Consider the following 27,184-nt stretch of genomic DNA (forward strand, 5'->3'; position numbering starts at 1 on the left):
GCCTCTCTGACTTTGGATATGAGCATGTCACAACTTTCGCCTGTTTACATGCATTGCAATCTAGAAATTTGTCACAAACATTAAATTTGCACCCTTGTGTCAGCTCTGGTGCTTTCTGGAGAAATTTCCAATTTAAATGAGCGAAGCGTCTGTGCCAAATATGTAAACAACCATTGTGGGGCGCTACATTCACACATTGGCCCTTCGCATCTTCGGTGTCATCCTCTCCTGTGGAAAAAGGCACATTTACAGCAAACAAATTATCTTTAGACTGCACTGTGTACACGTGTTTCCCATCCTTGGAAACTTCACATTTGTCACCTGAAAAAGAAATTTGAAAATTATCAATCAATAGATCATGCACACTTAACAAACAGTTAGTTAAACCGGGCACTGCATAAGCTTTGACTTCATGCTTAAGGAAAGGACAAAAGAACAGTCCTGTTTCTGTGAGTCTTTTTCTGCTCCCATCTGCAAACTTAACAAACTTCTCAGTTTTTACTGTCCTGCAATTCCTCAAAAGATCAGCAGATGGCACTAACGAATTTGAAGCACCACTGTCTATGATTATAGTGAGAAAGTCTTGTTGTTTACATTCCTGGGTCGCCAGGGCAACGATCTCCTCACTACCCCCCTCCTTGGGGCTTCTGCAGATGTCCTCTCTGGTTGTCACGGCAACAGACTCCCCCTGGCAGGAAGACTTGCCCACGACCTTGACAGCTTCCGTAGATGCAACTCTCTCAGTTGCCATGGAGACTGGACTTGTCTCGGCGTTCCCACACAACTCTGAAGCGCTTATCTCTACTTGCTGCAGGTGGCTGACCTTGAAGCCTCTAGCACTTTCCAGCTTCCCAGGCTCCGACTCACGACGTAAACAACTCTTGGCAGCTTTTGGAGAAAGAGGCGTCTCTGAGCTTTCACTGCTCACTGCCCCCCCACTGCTCATGGGGTCTTCAGAACATTTTTCTGCACCCCCTCTGAAGGGTAAAGGGCTCTCAACACTTGGCCTCTCTTCAGGCTTCTCACACAGACACGTTGCAGCATCCACACAGCTCCCAGGCTCAGCAAAAGCACAAGCAGCAGTGCTAGCAACAACAGCAACAGGAACAGCAACAGTCCCTTCTCGGCCCTTGCTTCCCACTCCAGCTCCACAAGCTTCTTGGAGTGCTAGCCAAGCGGCCTCTGGCTTTCTTGCACCCAGGACAACAGGCACCAGATGAGCATCCACACTTTCTGCCAAAAAAGCAAGCACACGCTTCTCCACTTCACTTTGCTCTGCAGCCCTATTAGCCTCTGCTTTCCCAGCTGCATTCTGTGTGGGGTGAATTACATTCCACAGCTGCTCCCCCACCAGCAAAAGCTCCACTTGAAAGCTCCACTGCAGCCAATTTTGGCTAGTTAGTCTCTGACATGGCAGCTTAAGCTCAAAGCAATGCTCACAGGGCTGAGCCATTGCCTCCCTTCTGTTGGCTTTTCCCAAAGGTACTCACTCAGCCAAACTGGGAACTCCGGACGTCATGGCTCTTGGCTCCCAGCCTCCGTCAGCCTCCTCCGATCTGCCTCTTTGAAGCCTCCGGCAGTCGATCAAGCTGACGATCAGCAGATAAAACTTCAAAGCCCTTCCTCACACGCTTCACGTTGACCCATAACCATGTTAGGATAGATTTATTGCTTTATTGTTGTGGTCCGGCACGCTCCCTGCACTCCTCTGCAGGTCGTAAAGCAATTAGCAGAATTGCACAGCAGTTCGTGTAGAAAGGGCAGTCAGTAAATAGGTCCCACACGTTTCTTCTTTCCTAGTAGCACTTTATTTGCTCAAAAATAGCATATTTACAGTCCATCTGATTCAAGTTGCATTTTGCGACCTGTCTCTCTCAGCAGCTGCGTAGCAAAGCTGCTTTCACTTTTCACTCAGCTCACAGCATTCCAAGCTGCTTTCGTCACGTCCTGGCTTACTTCCCTTGTAAGCACCTCCTCTCAGCCTCGAGACACAGAAGGTTAACCCTTCACTACACCCAATATATAATAATAATAATAATAATAATAATAATAATAATAATACCCCACCCATCTGACTGGGCTGCCCCAGCCACTGCCCCAGCTTTCTACTTCTGTCCCCCACCTTGGACTCCTGTCTGGCCCAGTTCCCCCTTCCTCCTCTCCTACATTTCCGGGCCCCCCAGGCGTCTTCTGCCCTTCCTTCTTTAAACATCCTTTCCCTCAAAGCCCCTTTGCTGTTTGACGGAAGCCTCCTTCTTGGGCTTTCTTCTGCCTCTCAATCCACTCTGTTACCTTCCTGCAGGAATTCCCACTCAGGGCTCCATTTCCCCCCCAAAATCCTGAGGATGAGGGTGCTTGGAAAAGTGGTATTATACCGACAAAAATAGAGTGGCTTGCCAAATTATTGCAGTACTACAATATATCCAAAACAATGGGAGAAATTGGATGGATCTCAAAAGAGAAGATAGACAGGGACTGGAAGGTGTTTAAAGGATACTTGCAAAGCCATACTGAAAAATCAGAACTCCTATTAGAATAAACAAGTTCCGTTTTAAATACTGAAATACTAAATAAGATGGATAACAATGTGTAATAGAAAAAGAAGCATGAAATTAGGTTAAAGGTGTGTGAAAGAAAGTAATAGAAGTGGAAAGAAAGTGCAATTGAGTAGATTGGAAGTCTAACACAAGGGTGGGGTGAGGGTGGCGGATGGTGATGGGAAAAGGAATTATCTGTGGGATTGAGTGTAGGTATGTTTGAACATTTTTAAGGATTGTATGAAATGTATGTTGGTATGTTGGTATATTTACAATATGTGTGTATTAATGCTGAATTGTTTTAACTATAAAAACTTTTCAAAAAAAGAAAAGAAAAAGGAATTGTAGCTCTGAGAGGGGGAAACAGCCATTTCCCAGGTGACTGAAAGGTGTTTAAAATGTGCTCTGTGCATGGGCGTAGCCAGGATTTTTGTGGGGGGGGGGGGCAGAACCTTAGTTTGCTATGTATTTTTATTGATTTCTTAATTTAAGGGGGGCAGCTGCCCCCCCCCGCCCCCCCGGCTATGCCCATGGCCCTGCATATGCAGCCTTCTGAAGCTCACCTCTACTGTTCGTTCCGTCTTTCTGTTTTTCACTCGGTATGGCAGGCCTTCGGGTGCATTGCCACATGGTGGCAGTGTGGGACAGCACAGGCTAGGGAAATCTGTAGGGGGGGGGCACCAGCAGGATGGATACGTGCCGTCTGCCCCTTCCGTCAGCCATGCAGCCATTGTGCTAGACACTGTACATGCGCATCAAATGCACAGAGTCCTTCCCCTGCAGAGTCTGTAAGAGTTGGCGACAGGTGGAGGCCACAGACTGAATAGTGACATGATCTCTGATCAGCCTAAAGAGATCCCTGTGTATGCTAATCATGTTGGCTTGTCAAATTTGAAATACACTGGCTGGTATTATATTTTGGCTTTGGTGCTATAAAACAGATTGTGGCTATACAGTGGTAAAGGTAAAGGTAAAGGGACCCCTGACCATTAGGTCCAGTCGTGGCCGACTCTGGGGTTGCGGCGCTCATCTCGCTTTACTGGCCAAGGGAGCCGGCGTACAGCTTCCGGGTCATGTGGCCAGCATGACTAAGCCGCTTCTGGCGAACCAGAGCAGCACACGGAAACGCTGTTTACCTTCCCTCTGGAGTGGTACCTATTTATCTACTTGCACTTTAACATGCTTTTGAAATGCTAGGTTTGCAGGAGCAGGGACTGAGCAACGGGAGCTCACCCCATTATGGGGATTTGAACCTTCTGATCGGCAAGTCCTAGGCTCTGTGGTTTAACCCACAGTGCCACCCGCGTCCCTATACAGTGGTTCCCTCGGTTTAAGAACAGTCCAGTTTAAGAACGATTCAGTTCACAAACTCCGCAAAATCGGAAATTGTGTCCCGGTTTCAGAACTTTACCTTGGTCTAAGAATGGAATACGAACGGTGGGAGGGCACTGGCGGCGGGAGGCCTCATTAGGGAAAGCGCACCTCAGTTTAAGGATGGCTTCGGTTTGAGAATGGACTTCCGGAACGGATTAAGTTCGTAAACCGAGGTACCACTGTATTGTTCAATTTTTCTCAGATGGGTTGGAGGGTTCCCTCTGCCTTTCTGTCTCTGATTTGGATGTGGGCAAGGCAAGAAGTGTGTGAGCAAGAATGTGAGCGAGAGAGAGAGAGAGAGAGAGAGAGAGAGCACATGCACAGCCGCACATGTGATTTATAAAGCAAGTTTCTTTTATTCCCATGCAGACTGGGTGAGACTTCTGTGTCCTGAACTTCAAAGGGCCAGTTGTCTCTTATTTTGATGTGGGCAGATTGAGAAGTGCGCTTTGAAAAGAAGGCTCCCCCCCCCCCACCTCCCGGTTTTCCTTTCCTTCCCCCCTCCTCTTTTTTTGTTTAATGTTTTCTCGTGGGATATCTTTCAGAGCACTATACCCAGGTGCCAGAGAGGGTTGGGGTTGGGAAATGATCAACACCAATTCTCTACCTCTCAGCAGGATCATTCTTTTGGAAATATATATATATATCTAAAAGTGAAATATTTAAAAGCCTGAAATGTGAAATCCATCCATCTGCGTGTTAGCTGGTGTGCCTCTTGCTTGCACTTGCAGAGATGAGGAGGGAGCTGTTTGAAAACCAGGAGTAGCAAGAATTGTGATGGCGGTTTTGGGGGGGAGGCGGAGAGAGAGAATGCTTTCAGCCAGAGGTTTGCAGGTTTAGCAGAGCATAGTAACATGTCTTCAAAGAAGTGGGTGTTGTTCTGTGACTTGCTCCAAACTGCCCTTTCTCTGGCTCCAGTGCTCGAAAACTAAACATCTCCTTATTTTCACATGCTAGCCGTGATTGGCTAAACAATAACCCAAACTTGCATTGTAAAGGTCTGGAATTTTTCACACAATTAGCCGAGTCTCATTAATCAAACTGGCGTGAAATGAGAATGTGTCGCCTTCCTCTGCAGACGTAAGGGTCGGCGTCCCATCTTCCCCACATAATAACCGGGGGTGCGAAGGGCAAGTAAGTTTGCTAGCAGGGGTAGCTGTACTTACTCCAGCGAAGTACTTTAAAACAAACTTGGAGAAGATGCACATTCTGACATTGGGACGAGAGAGCACATCACTACAAAAGAAATAAGGAACATTTTTTCTTTTTGGTAAGCGAAATATTCACCAGTGGTGGATAGTCATTGCTGTGGTGAGAGTTGCTCATATTCGTTGTTGCTTTTAAGAGAGACCTTGATGAGTTCTATAGATGGGAATGATCTAAATGTCTGAATAACAAGCTTTTTAAAAGACCACAAAATCTTGTGGGTCTGAGAGACATAAGCTGGGTTGCTGATATATATATATTTTAATACAGCAGAATAATACAGTTCTGGAAAGCAAGTGAAAGTTATTCATTTCTGACTTCAGTGTGCTTTATACAAACCTACCTAGACATCTGGGTAGGGGAAAAACATTTCTCCAAGTCATACAACCAGGTGAAAAGCAAAGGGGAAATGTTGTTGTTTTTTGGAATGTCAAATAAAACACCGTATATTCCAATTGTTCTGAAACAATGTAGAAAGAAGGGGAAAACTTTTAAAAAGCCAAGAAAAACCACAGATAGGAAGGAAGGCACTCTGATGGGATGGAGGGAATGGGGCAGGTTCATGAGTTGTCAGATGCTACATAAAATGAGCTTGGGGCCATGGGCTACCCACCTGTGTTGTAGGTGCACAGGTGAGTGGACATGTGAGAGTTGTTATATGGTGGAGATGCAGGTGTTGCCCATCCCCACTAATACATAGAGGTATAAGCTTGTGAATTGGACACAATAAGGTGATCCCATGGGACCTTTGTTGTTGTTGTTTAGTCGTTTAGTCGTGTCCGACTCTTCGTGACCCCATGGACCAGAGCACGCCAGGCACTCCTGTCTTCCACTGCCTCCCGCAGTTTGGTCAAACTCATGGTGGTAGCTTCGAGAACACCGTCCAACCATCTCGTCCCCTGCCGTCCCCTTCTCCATGCACCCTCCATCTTTCCCAACATCAGGGTCTTTTCCAGGGAGTCTTCTCTTCTCATGAGGTGGCCAAAGTATTGGAGCCTCAGCTTCAGGATCTGTCCTTCCAGTGAGCACTCAGGGCTGATTTCCTTAAGAATGGATACGTTTGATCTTCTTGCAGTCCATGGGACTCTCAAGAGTCTCCTCCAGCACCATAATTCAAAAGCATCAATTCTTCGGCAATCAACCTTCTTTATGGTCCAGCTCTCACTTCCATACATCACTACTGGGAAAACCACAGCTTTAACTATACGGACCTTTGTCGGCAAGGTGATGTCTCTGCTTTTTAAGATGCTGTCTAATGCCTAATTCATGCCTAATTCAGGGCGACATGTCCACTACTCCCATCATATGAAGGCTTTGCCGGTTTGATGAATGTATAAATCTGCCCAGGCAGTGAGTATCAATCATGGTTTAATTAGCCGGCATCTCCTGCGCTCCAGAGCAACGTTATCAATCGAGTTCCTTGACAGCTGCCTTGCAAAATAGTTATTTCACATTCAAGTGTACACTTACGTGCTGTGTTCACAGTATGGAGAACATTACGCTCCAAAGGCTACTGAGAACAAAGACTCTGCCTAGCAAGAGCAATATAAATGCATGATTTAAGATTGGATTCTCTGCTTTCACCCCTACTGTTCTCAATTAGTCACCACTTGATACTCTCAAGCTATCGTCCCTTTTTACGTGGTGGTTGGCACATTTACACAAGATCAACTGCTGCTCAGTGTTAACCTGACCTGGGCTATAAAACACCGTAAGACCAAGTGAATCATTGACAGAGATGCTTCCAAATTCACTGGTTTTAAGTTCATTCCCTGAGACACATGGCAGATACAGTGTGTGATGGCCTGGGAATCTGATTCAGAAGCTGAACCTGAGGAGTCCCAGCCTGCACAGGAGTCCCCGCCCCCAGGGCCGGCTGAGCCGGGGCAGGGGCTTGAATCTGAAGGGCCTGCACCTGTGCCGGATCCTCAGGAGCAGACACCAGCTGAATCCGCTCTGGCTCCGGAGGTGAGTGAGGACCCATTGCCTGCAGGTGCGCCTCTCCCAGCCCTGTCAGGGGAAGGTGAAGCTGCCCCTGGGTCCAGTAACCCTCCAGCCTCTCCTGAGCTGCAGAGGCTCAGGGCAAAGAGGTGGAGGGAACTAAGTTCTCTCAGGAGGAGTGCTCGCCTTAAGGCCAGGAGAGGCGGGTCACCTGTGGGCTGGGACCGCCCCTGGCCTCAGAGGAGATAAAGGCCAGTCAGCCCAGTCCCAGGTTGCGGGAGCAACGTCGTTGGAAACCTGTTTCTGCCAGCACCCAGACCTGTTCTTCCGGAGTTCCCGACCATGCCCGGCTTCTTGCTTTGGACCCCGCTTCGCCCTTGGCGGACAGTCTCCAGACCCTCGACCCAGGACCGGACTTTGACCATGCCTCTCGGTAACCCCCCCCCCGGGTCCAGCACACAGTGTTACACTTTTGCTCACCCAAAAAGGAACTGAGCACAGCCCCTACACTGAAATCAACACAGTGTCACTTTGGCAAAACCTGCCAGTTTTCCTTCCTCCTTTGATTGGTTGGGGAGATCCATACATTTAAAGCACGTCCGCTGCACATTGTGTGAAGTAGTTCCGCAGGCAGTTTTATATATAAAATTTGGAGTGTATGTGGTATTAGGAGGAGTAGTAGCACCTCTGGCGGAGGGACACATTGTGCTCCTTCTAGGGTAGTTTGTCCACCTTTGTGTCTGGAGGCGGTTGGAGGATGGATGGCGGCTAACAGATTGAGGTTGAATCCTGACAAGACAGAAGTGCTGTTTTGGGAGGACAGGAGGCGGGCGGGTGTGGAGGATTTCCTGGTCCTGAATGGGGTAACTGTGCCCCTGAAGGACCAGGTGCGCAGCCTGGGAGTCATTCTGGACTCACAGCTGTCCATGGAGGCACAGGTCAAATTTGTGTCCAGGGCGGCTGTCTACCAGCTCCATCTGGTACTCAGGCTGAGACTCTACCTGCCTGCAGACTGTCTCGCCAGAGTGGTGCATGCTCTGGTTATCTCTCGCTTGGACTACTGCAACGCGCTCTATGTGGGGCTACCTTTGAAGGTGACCCGGAAACTACAACTAATCCAGAATGCGGCAGCTAGACTGGTGACTGGGAGCGGCAGCCGAGACCATATAACACCGGTCTTGAAAGGCCTACACTGGCTCCCAGTACGTTTCTGAGCACAATTCAAAGTGTTGGTGCTGACCTTTAAAGCCCTAAATGGCCTCGGTCCAGTATACCTGAAGGAGCGTCTCCACCTCTGTCGTTCTGCCCAGACACGCCCGCCCTGTGGAATGCCCTCCCACCAGATGTCAAAGAGAAAAATAACTAGCAAACTTTTAGAAGACATCTAAAGGCAGCCCTGTTTAGGGAAGCTTTTAATGTTCAATAGGTTATTGTATTTTAGTGTTTTGTTGGAAGCCGCCCAGAGTGGCTGGGGGGACCCAGCCAGATGGGTGGGGTATAAATAATAAATTATTATTATTATTAGTCCCCACCCTGCACTCGGCTCCCACCTGTGGCTCCTAGAAGCTGTCAGCATGTGACAGTGGCCACAGCCCAGGAACAACTTCAACTGGCCAGCTAAACCAGGTGAGGGTAGCCAACGGGTCTCAAACCCTCAGTGGGTTAGGGACTTCTCCTGTATGCAAAGACAGGCTTTGAGGTGCAAAGATCCCTCTGGCGCCCCCCCGCCCCCCGGTAACTCCAAAACAAGGGAAGGGGCAGTGGAAAATGTCCTCTGCCTCCCCCACCGCCCCAATCCCCAGCGTGGCACTCCCATTTCTTTAAGAACTTGCCATCGTTTTCTGTAGTCGACACAGTCAAAGGCTTTTGCATAGTCAATGAAGCAGAAGTAGATGTCTTTCTGGAACTCTCTAGTTTTCTCCATAATCCAGCGCATGTTTGCAATTTGGTCTCTGGTTCCTCCGCCTACCTGCTGCTAATGCTTTAGCAAGAGTTTTGCCTTGTGCCTGTTCATTTGGTTGGGCTGTTTTATTTTGCTGCTTCCAACGAGGAAGTTGTAAACTGCTTTAATACAATGCTACCCCCCACCCCACCCCACATCTCATGCTGGGTGAGCTTAAATCCTTGCATTAATCTACTGCTGTGTTTGTTTCACCATGCTGAAAAGCAAGACATGTAAATGCTCTCTCAATTCTGCTTGTGCACCTAAAGGCCAGCAGCCTGATCTTTTTCTAGATATGTTAGATTGAGGCAGTTAGACTCTAGATACATCCTGAGTTCAAGGATAGGAAAGGATTAGGGATGACAGGACAGCTCTAGCCAAAATGAAATTGCTTCCTGCTGCGTTGAGGGGTTTGGGGGTCACTTAGTTTCATACTTGCATCACACTGAAACCTGCATGCCCACAGGCGACTGCCTTGCCTCTAAGCACTGCTTTTTTTATTATTTTGAATCGATGTGGCAGCACATTCATTTTTAATTTTATTTTCTTGGTATTTCCCCCCCAAAACCATTGCATATACTGTACATTCGAGAAGCAAAGGTCACCCATACTAAAAACAAACAAACAAACAAACAAACAAACAGGATGTACTCTGGTTCTGAGGTATGATGAGGCTTCATAGACCTGGTCAGTGTCTCATGTGAACCACTTGGGTGTTCTTTCTCTCTCTCTCTCTCTCTCTCTCTCTCTCTCTCTCTCCCATGTGGAATGCGGGAGAACTTCTTGGCAGACGAATGAATGAATGAATGAATGAATGAATAAGGAAGAGGTCACTGAAGGTAGAAAGTTTTTGGAACTTGGAAACTATAATCATAGTTACTTGAGCAGAGCTAAAGTGGTCCTTCCCCATTTCACTATCCCATTCACAGGCAGCAAAAATGTCACCAGTTTCTTTGGTGTAGGAGATGTGTGAAGGCAGAATTTACTGGTGGTAATTCTTCTTCTTCCTCCTCCTCCTCCTCTTCTTCTTCTTCTTCTTCTTCTTTCTTCTTCTTCTTCTTCTTCTTCTTCTTCTTCTTCTTCTTCTTCTTCTTCTTCTTCAGAATTCAACTGATTACCATAGGTAAAGCTAAAGGGACCCCTGACCATTAGGTCCAGTCGTGACCGACTCTGGGGTTGTGGCGCTCATCTCGCTTTACTGGCCAAGGGAGCTGGCGTACAGCTTCCGGGTCATGTGGCCAGCACGACTAAGCCGCTTCTGGTGAACCAGAGCAGCGCACGGAAACGCCGTTTACCTTCCCGCCGGAGTGGTACCTATTTATCTACTTGCACTTTGACGTGCTTTTGAACTGCTAGGTTGGCAGGAGCAGGGACCGAGCAACGGAAGCTCACCCTGTCGCGGGGATTCGAACTGCTGACCTTCTGATCGGCAAATCCTAGGCTCTGTGGTTTAACCCACAGCGCCACCCGCGTCCCTACTGATCACCATAGGGGACACTATTTCCCCACCTCAGAATGACCCCTGGGAATGATGCAACATGATTGGGCCCAGTGTCAACATCTGACATAGGGGTCACCCAGACTTCCTTTTCACCCGTGTTTCTAGGCACACGTCCAAACTTTAATGCTATGCGTCCTATTGTAGGTGTTTTGTTTTGGCACTTCCCTCGGGGAAGCCCATGCTTTATCGCTGAATTAGAGCAAATGGCAGTCGGTTTTCTGCGGATCGACATTTGCTCCAATTGAGCGGTAAAACGCGGGTTTCCCCAGGTAAAGCGCTGGGACAAAAAACCCTCTTGGACAAGGAACTTCAAAGATGTGGAACCTGTGGCTGGAAAACATGATGCAAGATGAAGTATGGATGTGTGTTATGTTGAGCTGGGTGGCTGCAGCTACCGCCATCTTCCCCCGCTCCCATGCCTGTAGGCCTCACCCCCAACGTAGTGACACTGAACCAAGACCTGTCATGGCCTTCCGTGAGGATAGAGTGGTTAAGGGCAGTAGACTCGTAATCTGGTGAACTGGGTTTGCTTCCCCGCTCCTCCACATGCAGCTGCTGGGTGACCTTGGGCTAGTCACACTTCTCTGAAGTCTCTCAGCCCCACTCACCTCACAGAGTGTTTGTTGTGGGGGAGGAAGGGAAAGGAGAAAGTTAGCCGCTTTCAGATTCCTTAGGGTAGTGATAAAGTGGGATATCAAATCCAAACTCCTCTTCTTCTTCTCTTCTAAGGAAGAGCCCATAGATCAGAGCTCTCCCACCCAAGATGGGAGCTGGTTCCTTCTGCTGAGACTCTCCCTATGGAAGTCCCTCAGGTCCCCTCTTCCTAGGGATGGGGAGCTAGAGCTGGTTGGTGGGCCAGATCTTTACCTCAGTCAGCCACCCATGAGCCAACAATCACTTGTCAATTGTCGTCATTATGACATCAGGTGGTGACTTCAAAAGGGCTTATTCTCTCTCTCTTTTTTATAACTTTTTATTCAAAATTAAAACAAAACATATTATCCAGAAACATATCATCCTTATTCCCCTCATTTTTCCTTCCTCCCCCCACAGAACCCACCCACCCCCACCTCCCGACTTCCCTCAGTTCCAATCTTTGATTTCTCTAAAAATGCTGTTTTCTGCATGTTATACAGTTGTATAGATCCTCAAACTATTTAGCTGATTATTATCAATAAAAAGTTTGTGAATGTTTATTCAAAACCAGCCAAGGAGTCCAGTTCGCTTTGTTGCGTCTTCAAATACTTTGTAAAGGGTTCCTTTAAAGTCACAGTTATCCTTGTCCCATAGCTTGTATGTTAGTTTTGCCAGTTCTGCATAGTCCATCAAATTTTCTTGCCATGATTCTTTAGTTGGGGTTTCTTCAGTCTTCCATCCTTGCACTATTAAAACTCTCGTGGCCATTGTCGCATACATGAAGATGTTTTTCAGCTTTTTTGGCAGATCTTTCCCTACAATCCCTTATAAAAATGCTTCAGGTTTTTAAACAAATGTTAAATGGAACATTTTCTTCAATTCGTTGTATATCATTTCCCAAAAAAATTTAATTACCTTACAATCCCACCACATATAATATAATGTCCCCTCCTTTTCCTTACACTTCCAACATATATTTGAACTAGTTTTTTTACATTTTCCGTAACTGCACTGGTGTTGTGTACCATCTGTACATCATCTTCATGTAATTCTCCTTCAATAGGGAACAATCTGTAAATTTTAAGTCGGTTTTCCATAATTTTTCCCAATCTTCCATCATAATGTTGTGACCTACATCTTGTGCCCATTTAATCATAACTGATTTGAACTCTTCATCTTTCGTCATCTTTCAAAAGGGCTTATTCTCAGCGCTGCTCAGTTGATGGGCACTGTGAGAGTGCGCCTCTGAAGTCCATACGCAGACTTCATATGCATTCAAAACTCTGCCTGCAAAATGTCCATTTGCAGGCATGGTTTGAATATATACTGTGTCTGGAAACAGCCTTCGGAAAATGGGAAGACCCTGTCCCTTACTCTAAAGCACAGGAGCTTTATTTTTATTTTATTTCTAGGTCCTCTTGCTTTTTCATTTTCTGCCAGCAGATGGAAGCAAGAAACAACAAGCGCAGTCTCCCCAAACAACAGAATGCATTTGTTCGATAAATGACGTCCAAGATCTGGAATGTGTATTTTAATATTTTGAAAGCTTTTTCTTCCCTTTCCCAGTTTGGTTGATTCCTTTAAAAAATAAATCTCTACGGGGCTGAAAGAAACAGAATTCTAAAATGAAGGCAAATCTTCCTTGTCATAGGAGCTTTTAGATCTAAACGTAATCATAGCTGCTGTGTGTGTGTGGATCAACAAGGGAGTTTGCTGTCTCCACCATGGCCTCGAGGAACTCTTATTGGCAGAGTCGTCTTCTGCACAGACAAACTGAGAGTGCCTTCAGCCTCTGTAATTTAAGATAAATAGTTCAAAGTTCAGATGTGGGAAATTCAGGGTCAGTTCCCTTCCCACTCAGCCATGAAACCCATTGTGGGGCAAGTCATTGTACACCAACTCTAATCTCCTTACACAGTCATTCTTAAGGCAAAAATTAGCCAAGTTTGTGCTATGTAAACAGGATCTGATTAAGGGAGTTCACGCAATATATGTGGACTTAATAGATCCATGCAGCGTTTGACACTCAGCATCGAAGCAGCCAAGTGATTGCTCAAACATGCATCCAAGCCATAAATCAGATCAATCCCAACTCACATCCAGCAGCTTTGCAGATTTGACAAATGGCAGGCTCACCTTGACGGAAGGTTGGGCTGCAAATGTGACAGACAGATAGGCAGATCAGTGTAGATGCGTAGCCAGGTAATCGCTCCCAATGCTACTGCAAGACTTTGGATCTGCCACCTGGCATGTAAATGTTTGCATCTGCAATCCTGAGAATAGGTGGGCTGTTTGAATTCCATTGGGTTCAAATGGTGCTGAAGGCATTCAAGTACACAATGTCAAACTGATCTCCTCTGTATGTTGATTGACAGTCTCAAGGAACTCTTAAAGGTTCATGAGAAAGGACTGGCCCTTGCAGAAACCATGCTGACTTTGCTTCAGCAAGGCTTGTTCTCATATATTTTTGTTGTTGTTTAGTCGTTTAGTCATGTCCGACTCTTCGTGACCCCACGGACCAGAGCACGCCAGGCACTTCTGTCTTCCACTGCCTCCCGCAGTTTGGTCAAACTCATGCTGGTAGCTTCGAGAACACTGTCCAACCATCTCGTCCTCTGTGTCCCCTTCTCCTTGTGCCCTCCATCTTTCCCAGCATCAGGGTCTTTTCTAGGGAGTCTTCTCATCTCATGAGGTGGCCAAAGTATTGGAGTCTCATCTTCAGGATCTGTCCTTCCAGTGAGCACTCAGGGCTGATTTCCTTAAGAATGGAGAGGTTTGATCTTCTTGCAGTCCATGGGACTCTCAAGAGTCTCCTCCAGCACCAGAATTCAAAAGCATCAATTCTTCGGCCATCAGCCTTCTTTATGGTCCAGCTTTCACTTCCATACATCACTACTGGGAAAACCATAGCTTTAACTATACGGACCTTTGTTGGCAAGGTGATGTCTCTGCTTTTTAAGATGCTTTATAGGTATGTCATTGTTTTTCTACTCGGTTACTTTTATCTTTAACAATACATTCCCCCCAAGTTTCTCATTAAGGGACCCCCCCCCCAGCTCCCCTTTTAAGAATAGGTGTTGCTTTGGTTATTTTCTAGTCCTTGGGCATGGAAATTGAGCTTAGGGACAAGTCCCATATTTTTAGCAATTTCACATTTGAGTTATTTGAGAACTCTCAGGTGGATACCATATGAACCTGGTGATTTGTCAGTTTTTATTTTGTCTGTTAGGCCTGGAATTTCGTCTCTCCTCACTACTATCTTCCTAGGTTTCTCAAACTCCTTTCCTGCAAGAGTTAGTTCAGACACTGAGATCTGCCCTATATCACCCATTGTGAAGACAGATATAAAGAATTTGTTTAGATTCTCTGCAGTCTCCTTATCTTCCTTTAGCATACCTTTGACTCTCTCGTCCCAACTGCCTCCCTGCTACTATTTTTTAAGGAGTTTCTTGTTGTTGATCTTAATGCTTTTAGCTATGTATTCCTCAATATATATTTTTTAGCATGCCTCTCTGTCTGCTTGCACATCTTTTGCCAAAATTTCTGTTCTTCTTTGTCTTTTTAATTTTTCAAAGGAAGACTTCTTGCCTCTGATCGTTTCTTTGACTCTGCTAGCTAACCACGCTGGCATCCTCTTGACCAGTGATGGCCAAGCTTGGCCCTCCAGCTGTTTTGGGACTACAATTCCCATCATCCCTGACCACTTGGTCCTGTTAGCCAGGGATGATGGGAGTTGTAGTCCCAAAACAGCTGGAGGGCCAAGTTTGGCATCACTGCTCTTGACCCTTGTGGAACCTTTCCTGATCTGCATTTTATACACTCCACTTGAGCTTCTAATATTGTTCTTTAAACAGCTCTCACATATTTTGGAATGATTTGACCCTCCTGACTTTACCTTTCAATTTCCTTTTTAACTAATCCCCTAATTTTTGAGAAGTTTCCTCTTTTGAAGTCAAATCTGACCATGTTAGGGTTTCTTGGCAAATGGCTGTTTACATGTACATTTTGTTTAAAAGCGCTATGGTCACTGCTCCCAATTGGCTCAACAACACTTGCATCTTGCACCAAGTCCCTCAAGATTAAGTTCAGGGTCCCTGCCTCTGCTATGCTATGCTATGCCTACGCAGACCCTGCCCCACAGGAAAGAAGGGCAAGTAACATGCAAGAGAGCTGGAAATGCGGAGGGGTTTCTTTTCAAGGTTCCCAAATGCAAAAGGGGATAGGAGCCCATGCCAGCAAATCAAACACACCTGTGCCTAACATGCAACAACTATTTCCTGAACAATTGGCAGGATTATATAGATATCTACGGGTTTGGCCATCTCCCTGAGCACTGTGATGCTCAGCGACCTTACATGACTCTTCTTTTAATCCTAGGTCAGGAGTTGTCAGTAATGAACCTTACCTGTTGAAGATCCATGCTTTACACACAGAGAGGGAGCTATCGGCACACCTCCGCCCCATTCCAGCGAATATTTACAAATGCCAGAGGTGTGATGTGCTTTCATATCAGTCATTTTCAACTTACAGCTTTAAGTCATCCACCCAGTCTGGGAATTATTATTTTTATCACTTATCTCTAATCAGTAGTCACAGCGTCTTGCATTCTGGCGGTTACGAAAGAGCTACTTCAATTACATTAGAGAGCTCTAAGGGAATCTTGTTCTCATTGTAATCAAAGCACCAGTTTTCTCTTGTCCCTCCTTCCCTCCTCCCCTCATACACACATTTGTATACTGCAAGTCAACATGTTTATTGGCACTGAAATTATAGAAAGACATGGACATGGTGACAATTATAACACCTCTCTTAGGCTTTTTTTAAAAAAATATTTTTTAGCAAGATCCCAGAGTGGTGAAAATATGAATCAAGGCCACTGTCCTATTAGGTAAAGTGAGGCTGTGGATGCTGGGATTTGTGAAATGTCAGAGGACAGAGAGATATGTGTGCCATGTAGCTCGGTGTGTGCCCCCTAAGTTAGCCTGATGCCTTCAGGTGAAGTGGAGGACACCAACGTTGCCAAGATGGAAGGACAAGTCAGCTGCCAGTCCAGATGGCTTCAGTATGTGGAGAGGGGGATCTCAGGTGGCAAAATGTCTTGGGCCAGCCTTGGCTTGAATGGAGTGCAGAAACACCCAGATAGGCTTTGGGAGGGAAACCAACAGTTTATTTATTGCAATTATTTATAAATTGTAAAAAGTAAAGGGACGTGGGTAGTGCCGGGGTCTAAACCACTGAGCCTCTTGGGCTTGCCCATGAGAAGCTCAGCTGTTCGAATCCTCACCATGGGGTGAACTCCCATTGCTCTGTCCCAGCTTCTGCCAACCTAGCAGTTTGAAATCACACCAGTGCAAGTAGATAAATAGGTACTGCTCCGGCGGGAAGGTAAATGGCGTTTCTGTGCGCTCTGGTTTCCGTAACGATGTCCTGTTGCGCCAGAAGTGGTTTAGTCATGCTGGCCACATGACCCAGAAAGCTGTCTGTGGACAAACACCGGCTTCTTCAGCCTGAAAGCGAGATGAGCGCCACAACCCCATAGTCGCCTTTGGCTGGACTTAGCCGTCCAGGAGTCCTTTACCTTTTACCTATATATTGTAAATACTGACAAAGGCAAGGAGACTATTTATTTATTTATTTATTTATTTACTTACTTATTTGCTCATGAAATTCCTATGCCACCCTTCACCCAAAGGCTATTTTTGTGGGCATTGGGGTGGTGTGGGGAAGTTCTTTGAAGGCTTTCCACCTCCTCCCCAGTGTTTGCCCTGACTGACTGGACCGGTGGAGAACAAACAGTATCAGCAAGGTTTTCCAGAGTAGCATGATACAGAAGTGGAATGTTTTCCGCTGGTACCAGGGTTGAGGTTAGCGCAAGTCTAGTTTAAGAAAAAGGAATCATTTTCAAATTGTCTAGGAAAGTCTTTAAAGTCTGCCTAAGTGTTGTTACACGCTGTGAATTCTCCTCTCTATCGCGGCAACTGCCATTGATGTGGATTGCTGACAGGGAAACTCACCATGATACCCTTGATTGACACTTTGAGTTGTAATAGAGCGCTGTGTGTGAGCGTGTTTGAGTGTGCACGAAACTCGCCGCAAAGATGTTGGTAACCGATGGCAAGGGTAATGTCTAGCCCAGGATAAGATGATCAGCATTTCTAAACCACTTAAGATTCTTAAATTTCTAAGTGGTATACAAAAACACTTAATATTACAGTACTGTATTTTATTACTGATTATTTACTTATTGTGCATTTATATGCCATATTTTTCTCCCAGGGAGCTCAACAAGCCTGTGAAGTATTTTTAAAATCTCTGAGTGGTATATCTAGTCCACAGGCGCAGTGCCAAAAGGGTAAGGGGGTGGGTGAGACTCCAGTTATTTAGAAGATAGGACAGAGCAATGGCCAAGAAAAAAAGAGGGCTTAAGACTCCTGCCTATTTTAATCTAGGAAAAGTTGTATCTCTTCAATGAGACACTGTAAGGCAGTGACAGATTGCGGATTTTGTGCCTCCCTGTATAGTTGTAGCAGGTCATGTGAGAAAACAGATGGTCACACATAACACATCAGCTGGTTTTCATGTCTCCTGTTACATCTCCCTGTTCTGCCTTCCACTATTTCGGCAATCCCAACCCAGTCACTTGTACCCACATACCCTGTTTCAGTTGCGGAATTTGGGAGTCCTGGTTGCAGAATCTGTATTCTTAAAAAAAGAAAAAAAGAAAATTCAAGCGTTGGTGCCTATATTCTTTAGCAAATGGGTAAAGAGCTCTACAGAATCGCTTTATACCAGTACTCATGCTTTATAGAAGCAAGGTAGCTTTATAAATACACCAACAACAAATTTTATAGCAGGATTTGAAAAGCTAAGTGCATGGTTTGGACTGTTTCCTTGGGTTTTGTTTAATCTGGTGATTGCATATTAACTTTCCAGAGAGGTTCTTCGCCAGCAACCCTCGGAGGCTCAGAATGATCTGTGACAGGTAAACTACCTATGACAGCGTTATCATGCTTTCCCTTAGGGTCTGTTTGTTTTTATATGCAAGCTTTTAACTCCAGACTTGGAGTCAGAATAAGGCAACTCCAAAGTAGTCTGTGGAAGCAGCAGATTCCAAGAAAAAGGCATCATTATTGGGCTATTTGCATGAACTACCTAAGCAGCCGCAAGTGAACCATTTCATGATAAGTCATCAGTATGAAGCAAGAGGTCTCTGGGCTTATGGTATTCACTCTGTAAAAACCCAGACTGAAATATTTACCAGCTTGCCCAATGCTTACTAAATACCGTATTTTTTGCTCTATAAGACTCTTTTTCCCTCCTAAAAAGTAAGGGGAAATGTGTGTGCATCTTATGGAGCGAATGCAGGCTGTGCAGCTATCCCAGAAGCCAGAACAGCAAGAGGGATTGCTGCTTTCACTGTGCAGCGATCCCTCTTGCTGCTCTGGCTTCTGAGATTCTGAATATTTTTTTTCTTGTTTTCCTCCTCCAAAAACTAGGTGCGTCTTATGGTCTGGTGCATCTTATAGAGCAAAAAATACGGTACACACATCTCGAGGGGTTGGGGTCAGCAATTCCTGCATTGCAGATGGGTTGGGATGACCCTCAAGTTCCCTTCCAACTCTACAATTCCGTGACAACTGCTATCAGACGGGGTCTCTGTAATGAGCTGGGTTCTTCCTGAGCTCCGAATGAAAGGCTAAGGCCCCTCCATGCCTACTCTGAAGTAGGGATAACTGCATTTGAGAAGGGCCCAAGTTCCTGGTATCTTTAGTGCAGGCTCAGCAATATATATATGTATGTATTGTCAATAAAAAAGGTAAAGGGACCCCTGACCATTAGGTCCAGTTGTAACCGACTCTGGGGTTGCGGCGCTCATCTTGCTTTATTGGCCGAGGGAGCCGGCGTACAGCTTCCGGGTCATGTGGCCAGCATGACTAAGCCACTTCTGGCGAACCAGAGCAGCGCACGGAAACGCTGTTTACCTTCCCGCCAGAGCGGTACCTATTTATCTACTTGCACTTTGATGTGCTTTCAAACTGCTAGGTTGGCAGGAGCAGGGACCGAGCAACGGGAGCTCACCCCGTCGCGGGGGATTCGAACCGCCGACCTTCCGATCGGGAAGTCCTAGGCTCTGTGGTTTAACCCACAGCGCCACCCGTTTGTTGACAATATGCAAACAAAACGTCTGCACAAAATCCTGCCAGTCAGTGTGGACCAACCTCAAGTAGATGGGCCAACGGACTGACTCCGGCGGGACCCTCGGCCAATAAAGCGAGATGAGCACCGCAACCCCAGAGTCGTCCGCGACTGGACCTAATGGTCAGGGATCCCTTTACCTTTACCTTTAGGGGAGTTGAATGATTGTTGAATATGAGGTGGCAGACTTAATACTTAATGCCCCAAGTAAAATCTCTACACCAAAGTGAGGACACATACTAGTAAGGGTTTGTAGATAGAGACAACCACTTATATTAAATCAGTTGGTGCCCTTTAACTGAAAAGGATATTCCTGAAACAGCTTCCTTGCTCCTTGCAATGAGAGGGCCAGTCCTGGCCAACACACAAGTACATGCAACTCCAAATAGTCCTGCAAGAGAGTGGAGGCATTTATCTGACTACCAAAACCGAGCCAAAGCTTCCCTGGGGAGGCTTATAAGGGAGCAAAGTCACCCTGGGTTGGGTTTTTTGGCGCGGGGAGGAGTGGAGGGGCAAACCTGTGAAATTTGTGACATGTTCCATTAACTTTGCCAGAAAAGTTAAGCATGGAAACTTTGTTGTGTCATTATGGCATTAAAAGGGGAGTGGGGTGTTTTTAACCGCCCCGTTAATCACTTCATCATACGGGAAGAATGTTCTTCAGATGCTCCATAGATCTGACATCAGAACGTTTTCTTATATAAGCGCTCTGACTTCCTAGCTGAAACCCTGTTGAGCCACTGCCATTCCGTGTGGACAGAGCTAGTCAGACCAATGGTCTGACGTAAATCACTTTCATGTCACAAAGTTGTGCGGTTCCCCTCTCTACTCCCCACAGCTATGTCCGGGTGGGCGAGGGGGACTTAAATGCCAAGTGGCTGACTCCTGGGAAACATGACAGTTTGGAGTGTAGGAAGCAAAACAGAAGAAGAAGAAGAAAACGCCGCCAAGCAAACGAAAACAGTGCCCTAAGTTTTATAGCATTTAATTTGCTTGCTTATTCAGAGCGTCAGGTGGCCTGTTAGAGCCCTGGCTGCTGAGTCTCTCCTCACACCCTCCCCGGCTGGGCATTTCCCTTCCAAATGACATCACGCCGCTGGGATCTGCTCACTTTCATTCTCAGCCTGGAGCCCCAACCAAAACATACCCATAAAACGAACTGGGCTCGGAGCGTGAATATCTCATGTCAGCTGCCAACGCCTTTTGAGGAGAGGGGAGGTAGCGGGGGACGAGAAGATGCGGGAGCCATTTACGCGCATAGAACTGAGGGCCGGATTCTACCAGAACTGCAACGGAGTGCAGATAGGAATGCCTTATACTGAGGTGCCATCTGTCCTATACATTCAAAGCAGCATCGATTCTCAGACTCTGCTGGGAAGAGGCATTGACTGTTAAACCACTTTGAGAATTGTGGAATGCTCTCCCCTGGGGCATTTGAATGCCTTTTGGCACCAGGCAAAAAAAAATGTTCCTCTTAAACCAGGCCTTTGGTTGATTGACATCCAATGCCCCTTTAAAATGTGTTGGGAGGGAGGGTTATTGGGTTGTTTGCGTTTTTATTTTACGTATTTTGTGTTTTTATCTTGTGAACCACCCTGAGACCTGCAGGTATAGGACAGTGTACAAATTTTAACAACAACAACGCCACCACTTTTTAGTTCTCTGTCAGTAACTGTTCGCCCCACCTGCCCTGGGAATATGTCTCAGTTTGGGATCTCTCTTTTTTAAAAATAAATTTTTATTGGAATTTTATTTACAACATAACATAAACCCCTACCCCCCAATACACAAATCCACCCTCATTAAACGTGAACATAACATACAATAAGCATAAAGGTAAAGGTAAAGGTACCCCTGCCCGTACGGGCCAGTCTTGACAGACTCTAGGGTTGTGCGCTCATCTCACTCTATAGGCCGGGAGCCAGCGCTGTCCGCAGACACTTCCGGGTCACGTGACCAGCGTGACAAGCTGCATCTGGCGAGCCAGCGCAGCACACGGAACGCCGTTTACCTTCCCGCTGGTAAGCGGTCCCTATTTATCTACTTGCACCCGAGGGTGCTTTCAAACTGCTAGGTTGGCAGGCGCTGGGACCGAGCGACGGGAGCGCACCCCGCCGCGGGGATTCGAACCGCCGACCTTTCGATCGGCAAGTCCTAGGCGCTGAGGCTTTTACCCACAGCGCCACCCGCATCCTACAATAAGCATAACATACAACAATACAAACAACCAAATAAAAGACTTCCTTTCCTTCCTTATTTACTTCTTCCTTATTTACTATTTACTTCCTTCCTTCCTTATTTACTTCTTATAAACTGTTTCCTTTATGAATAATTATTAAGATTTTTCTAACTATAACTTAAATATCCACAAAGTCTCCTGCAGACATTAATCAAAACAAGTCCAGGTATGTATTTTAGGGCACTGTTTTGTGAAGTATTCTCTGCATTTCACCCATGCTTTTTGAAACTCTTGTCTAGTGTGATCTCTAATTGCCTCTGTTAATCTAGCCAGTTCAACATACTCAACAGTTCAACAGTTTGTCTTGCCATTCCTTTTTGGTTGGCAGTTTCTTTTTCCCCAGTTTTTAGCAGTTAGGATCCTTGCCGCTCCTGTGGCATAGAGGAATATTTTCTGATCTTCTCATGAACCGGGTGCCTTCTCCACTTTAAATGCTTTTATGCGTGTCTACATACTTGCGCATGCGTATGGGACGCGGGTGGCGCTGTGGGTTAAACCACAGAGCCTAGGACTTGCCAATCAGAAGGTTGGCGGTTTGAATCCCCGTGACGGGGTGAGCTCCCGTTGCTTGGTCCCTGCTCCTGCCAACCTAGCAGTTCGAAAGCACGTCAAAGTGCAAGTAGATAAATAGGTACGACTCCGGCGGGAAGGTAAACGGCGTTTCCATGCGCTGCTCTGGTTCGCCAGAAGTGGCTTAGTCATGCTGGCCACATGACCCAGAAGCTGTCTGTGGACAAACACCGGCTCCTTCGGCCAATAAAGTCAGGGGTCCCTTTACCTCGTGAAAGATCCCCCTATGATAGCCTTCCTCAAACTGATACCTTGAACTACAGCTTTCTTCAGCTGACACAGACATGATGTCTGGGGCTGGTGGAAGTAGTAGTGGAAAACATCTTGTGGGCACCAGGTTGGCAGAGTCTCTCCTGTGACAAAACCTATGGCTCAAGGTCTTGTTTTGGTGTTGGTTATTTCTCTCTGTTTTTTTAGGCTGGGCAGAGAATCTGAAGCTGAAGACTTGGCAACGAGAATGCTAAAACTTTGTCCACGGGACAGGATCTCAGCACAGAAAGCATGTCTCCATCCTTTTTTCAACTCTTTGCCTTCTCAGCTGCACCAGCTTTCTGATGGTATGTCATTCTATATTCTAACTGCCTCAACAAGGTGCCCTTCAGATGTTGTTGAACTACAACCAGTGCTTTTCTCGCAAGAAAAATAGGTGCCGGAATTCACCATAACGTTGTTAAAGTAAGTCACCGGGCGGCTCGGGGCAGCCTTCAACAGATGCCAGTTTGACAACAGCCACCATCACCACCCAGGGAAGTGCGGAAAACTACAGCAAACTGTCTCCCTAGCTGGTTTGGGGGTTGCCCCTGGTTTTGGTACAGGTCAAATAAATGCGCTCTACCACACTCACTCTCCTAGATTCAGGCAGATGGCTAGGGCAGCTTATAGGGCCCTTTGTATGCAGTGGTAGAGGCCTGACTGGACAGCTTAAAGCTCGCCGCCACTACATGGGAGATGGACTGAGGAAAAGGAAATAAGAATTGGCCCTGCCCTGTGGCTTGACCAGTCATGGCTAGGAGCTGGGTGGAGCCATAGATCTAAAAAAAAGTGTAGACTCGCACATGCTGGCCAGCTTCCGTTTTGACTTGAAATGTTCATTTTGGGCTTCTCGGAAGTTCATAAAGGCAAGAAGCGGGGGACGGGGGACGGACCGCTGGCCTGCAATGGTGCCTACCTTCACTCCAGATGGAAAAAAAAAACACGGACTACAACTCCTAGCATCCATGACCACTGACAATGTTGACTGGGGCTGATGGAAGTTGGAGTTCAGCAACATCGGGAGGGCACCAAGCTGGGGAAGGCACCAAAAAGTAACCAGGGCTAAGAAAAATCTCCCTGCACATGGGATAATAATAAAAATAATAATTAATAATAATAATAATAATTTATTATTTATACCCCACCCGTCTGGCTGGGCTTCTCCAGGCACCCTGGGCGGTTTCCAACAAAATATTAAAATACTGTAATACAGTGGTACCTCGGGTTACATACTCTTCAGGTTACATACGCTTCAGGTTACAGACTCCGCTAACCCATAAATAGTGCTTCAGGTTAAGAACTTTGCTTCAGGATGAGAACAGAAATCGTGCTCCGGCGGCGCGGTGGCAGCTGGAGGCCCCATTAGCTAAAGTGGTGCTTCAGGTTAAGAACAGTTTCAGGTTAAGAACGGACCTCCAGAACGAATTAAGTGCTTAACCCGAGGTACCACTGTACATTGAACATTAAAAGCTTCCCTAAACAGGGCTGCCTTCAGATGTCTTCTAAAAGTAGTTGTTGTTCTCTTTGACATCTGGTGGGAGGGTGTTCCACAGGGCAGGCGCCACTACCGAGAAGGCCCTCTGCCTGGTTCCCTGTAACTTGGCTTCCCGCAGCGAGGGAACCACCAGAAGGCCCTCGGCGCTTTCTGGGAAGCTTTTTTGTCAGGAAGATGTCTACTGTCTAAGGCTTTTGCAGACACTGACTTTGTGTTTAAAGCCATCCTCCATTCAGGGACACACCTATAAGGTTACCAGATTTTTTTCAACGAATCCAGGGACACTTTTCAACTTCAGTGGATTTTGTATGGGGACTGATTCGTAAATCCGGGGACTGTCCCCGGGAAACGGGGACGTCTGGTAACCTTAACCTAGGGGTTGCTCAGGTTGGCCTCTGCCAAGGACGAAAGGCCCAGGGGGAGGGGCACAAAAAACACTCCTTTCCACTCCGGCTCAGAGTAGCTAGGAGCCCCCTTCCCGTGCATGCGCTCCCTGGCACATGCCTCTGCTGCTCTGGGCGAGACACACAGGCTCCCCTGGGCACCTTGGTGGAGGACTCCATTTGCTGGTGTTTAACCCACAGCACCACCCGCGTCCCCATGACTAGCATTGGGTACCACCTATTATCATCATTGCAATCGTAGTGAATTCACTTGAGAATACGAGCTTGCTGGATCGCAAACTGCAACGATTTCTGCCTGAAAGACTCTGGTTGGCTTCCCAACACATTGGGTTGCCATGATGACATCATGGGCTTGCCCCCAACCCACCAAGGCCCCACGGGCTGCAATTGGGGTGAAATATCAGCCATTGTAAGAAACACTCCAATATACCAACCCAGGGGACTGGGAAATGCATTCCTCATATGGAAATGATCCATCTTGTCTCCAGGAGTGACATGTTGTGTTCGCCAATCTGCTGCCTCCCTCCTTCCCTCCCCACCTTTTTCCCTCCTGCGTTTCTGTCTCTTTGCTCTCTCCCCCCCCCCACACACACCTCTCCCCTCCACACACATACACACACACATTCTCTCTCTCTCCTTCTTTTCCTGTCTTTTGGCACGGGCACTTTCATCTCCTCCCTCGGGGATTTGAGATGTCACTGCAGGAAGTGCTTGTCTGCCTCTCAGGCAGCGGCAGAGCCCTGTGGCTTTGACAAACCTCATTTAATTGGGAGGAAGCCAGGAGGGTTTGAAAGAACTGAAACATCCACGAAACTCCTTTTATCAGGCATAATTTAAACTCTGCATGGAAAAAAAACCTATATGTATAAAGAAAAGTCAACTCCCCTCCCCACCCTGCTGAGAGTCCTCCCCTCCTCCTTCTCCTCCTCGGCCTCCCCATCCCCCGGCAAAGGCAGGCTCCTACGAGATTCCATCTTTTCAATTTTCTAAAAGTGTCAAAGTAGATTTGTGCTCTGCGGCTGGTTGGGTATAGAGCGGCTGTGTGCTCTATACACACACACACAGGGGGGGGCAGAGAGAAAGGAGGTGGGGGGAGTCCCATCGCACATGTGGACCTTGTTCTGTGCATGCAACAACTTCGTTTAATTCCACCCATGAATCTCATGGTCTTTGGCGGCGTCTACTCAGCCTGCGACATGCCTCCAAAGTCAAAATCATTTATTTCCCACCCGCCAACCCACCCACAACCCGGGCCCGATAACAAGACGGGAAAAGCCTGTCAAGAGTTGTTTTCGTACGTAAAGAATATTGCGTCCCCGTCTGTGAGGTCCAGCTTTAATTCGCTCTGAGGTAGTTCTACTGCTGTCAGTTATCACGTTAATGGAGGCAGAGGAGTCCTAGGCTCCCTTGGTGGTCTTGATCATGGCCCTGAGAGGGACCCCTTGCGAGGTGGCCAAGACTGGAGTGATGGTAGAGAAAATAGGGGCGTGCCAGACAGAAGGGGACCTCATCCAGAGTTCCATGGTGACTGAATTTCGTGAAGACTTCCACCCAGACAAGCAATTTGGCCATCGCTTACATGAATTTGAGGGATGGGGAGGCCCACCCCAAGAAGAGAAGTGGAGACGAGGTGGTCCGGACCCACCTTTCCCCCCGACCCCAGAGAATTCAATGAGGGAGATAGCAGAGGTCCAAACCATGGACCTCCTGGGCCTTGGGAGGGACGGAGACCTTCAGACGAGAGATTTCCTCATGAGCCTGAGGACTATGGACCAAACAAAGATGGCGATCAAAACGATAAAAGTGAAATTCTAGGAGTCAATGGTAGGAGTCAAATTTGAGACTATGGACTGGAAATTCAAAAATTTTGCTTCTTGTCGCCTTTCGCTGGGGAGGGGGCCCCGGAGGGCCGCTGAAAAGAATGAATAGAGTTGGGGCGATAACGCAACCCTGATTAACACCTGATCCCACTGTGAATGGTTCACTTTGAGAGCCATTGTTATCTGCGATTGTTGCTGTCATATTATCATAGGAACATGCAAGCCCACTCACCACAACAAGTTGAGTGAGGCTGCTGCGACAACCCACACCTGTTCCTGCCAACCTAGCAGTTCGAAAGCACGTCAAAGTGCAAGTAGATAAATAGGTACCGCTCCAGCAGGAAGCTAAATGGCGTTTCTGTGTGCTGCTCTGGTTCGCCAGAAGCGGCTTAGTCATGCTGGCCACATGACCCGGAAGCTGTACGCTGGCTCCCTTGGCCAATAAAGCGAGATGAGCGCCACAACCCCAGAGTCAGCCACAACTGGACCTAATGGTCAGGGGTCCCTTTACCTTTACTAATGCTAGTCATAACCAATAAAATAAACTGCTGAAGTTACTGAAGCCGATTGATTTCCGTGGGTCTACTCAGAATATAGCTAATATTGGATATCACCCAACGACAGCAATGTGATTTCAAAACAACAACAACAACAAAAACTCCTGACAAACATCTGTCTGTACTTTCACAATCAAGCAAGACATTTGGGTTCCAGGGTCACTGCAGCTAATTGAATTGAATTAAATAAAATTTAGCATTCTGAGTGCATACAAGATTGTGTTCTGGCTGTAGCCTAGTCTAGGGGATGCTGGTGATTAGCTTTCGTATGCTCAAGTACAAATTTGAAGTGGCAGTGGGTAAAAGAATCAGCTTGTTATTTTCATCTGAAAGGATACAAAAGAGAGATCCCCTCCCCCCCTGACATTGTTATGAAATTGTTATAGCAGGGACCACTCTTTCCTGTAAATTGCCACAGGGAGTGACTAGGTGGGTGGGAGGGAGATAAATGAACAATGCAAAGATCACTTTTTTATTTGAAAAAAGAGTTTTGATGATGACAACAAGAACAGCA

At 46.8% G+C, this 27,184-nt stretch overlaps 1 protein-coding gene across 1 annotated transcript in view; it reads left to right on the top strand.

The window, feature by feature from the left end:
• CDK15 (cyclin dependent kinase 15) overlaps positions 1-27,184 on the top strand; it is a 66,491-nt gene that overhangs the window by 28,378 nt on the left and 10,929 nt on the right. The window contains 2 exon segments of the mRNA XM_081017933.1: positions 18,071-18,119; positions 22,560-22,699. Of these exon segments, the coding sequence (XP_080874059.1) occupies positions 18,071-18,119; positions 22,560-22,699 (189 nt within the window).

The sequence above is a fragment of the Podarcis pityusensis genome (genome assembly GCF_964106645.2).
Source record: "Podarcis pityusensis genome assembly, chromosome: 1".
NCBI classification, from domain to species: domain Eukaryota; kingdom Metazoa; phylum Chordata; class Lepidosauria; order Squamata; family Lacertidae; genus Podarcis; species Podarcis pityusensis.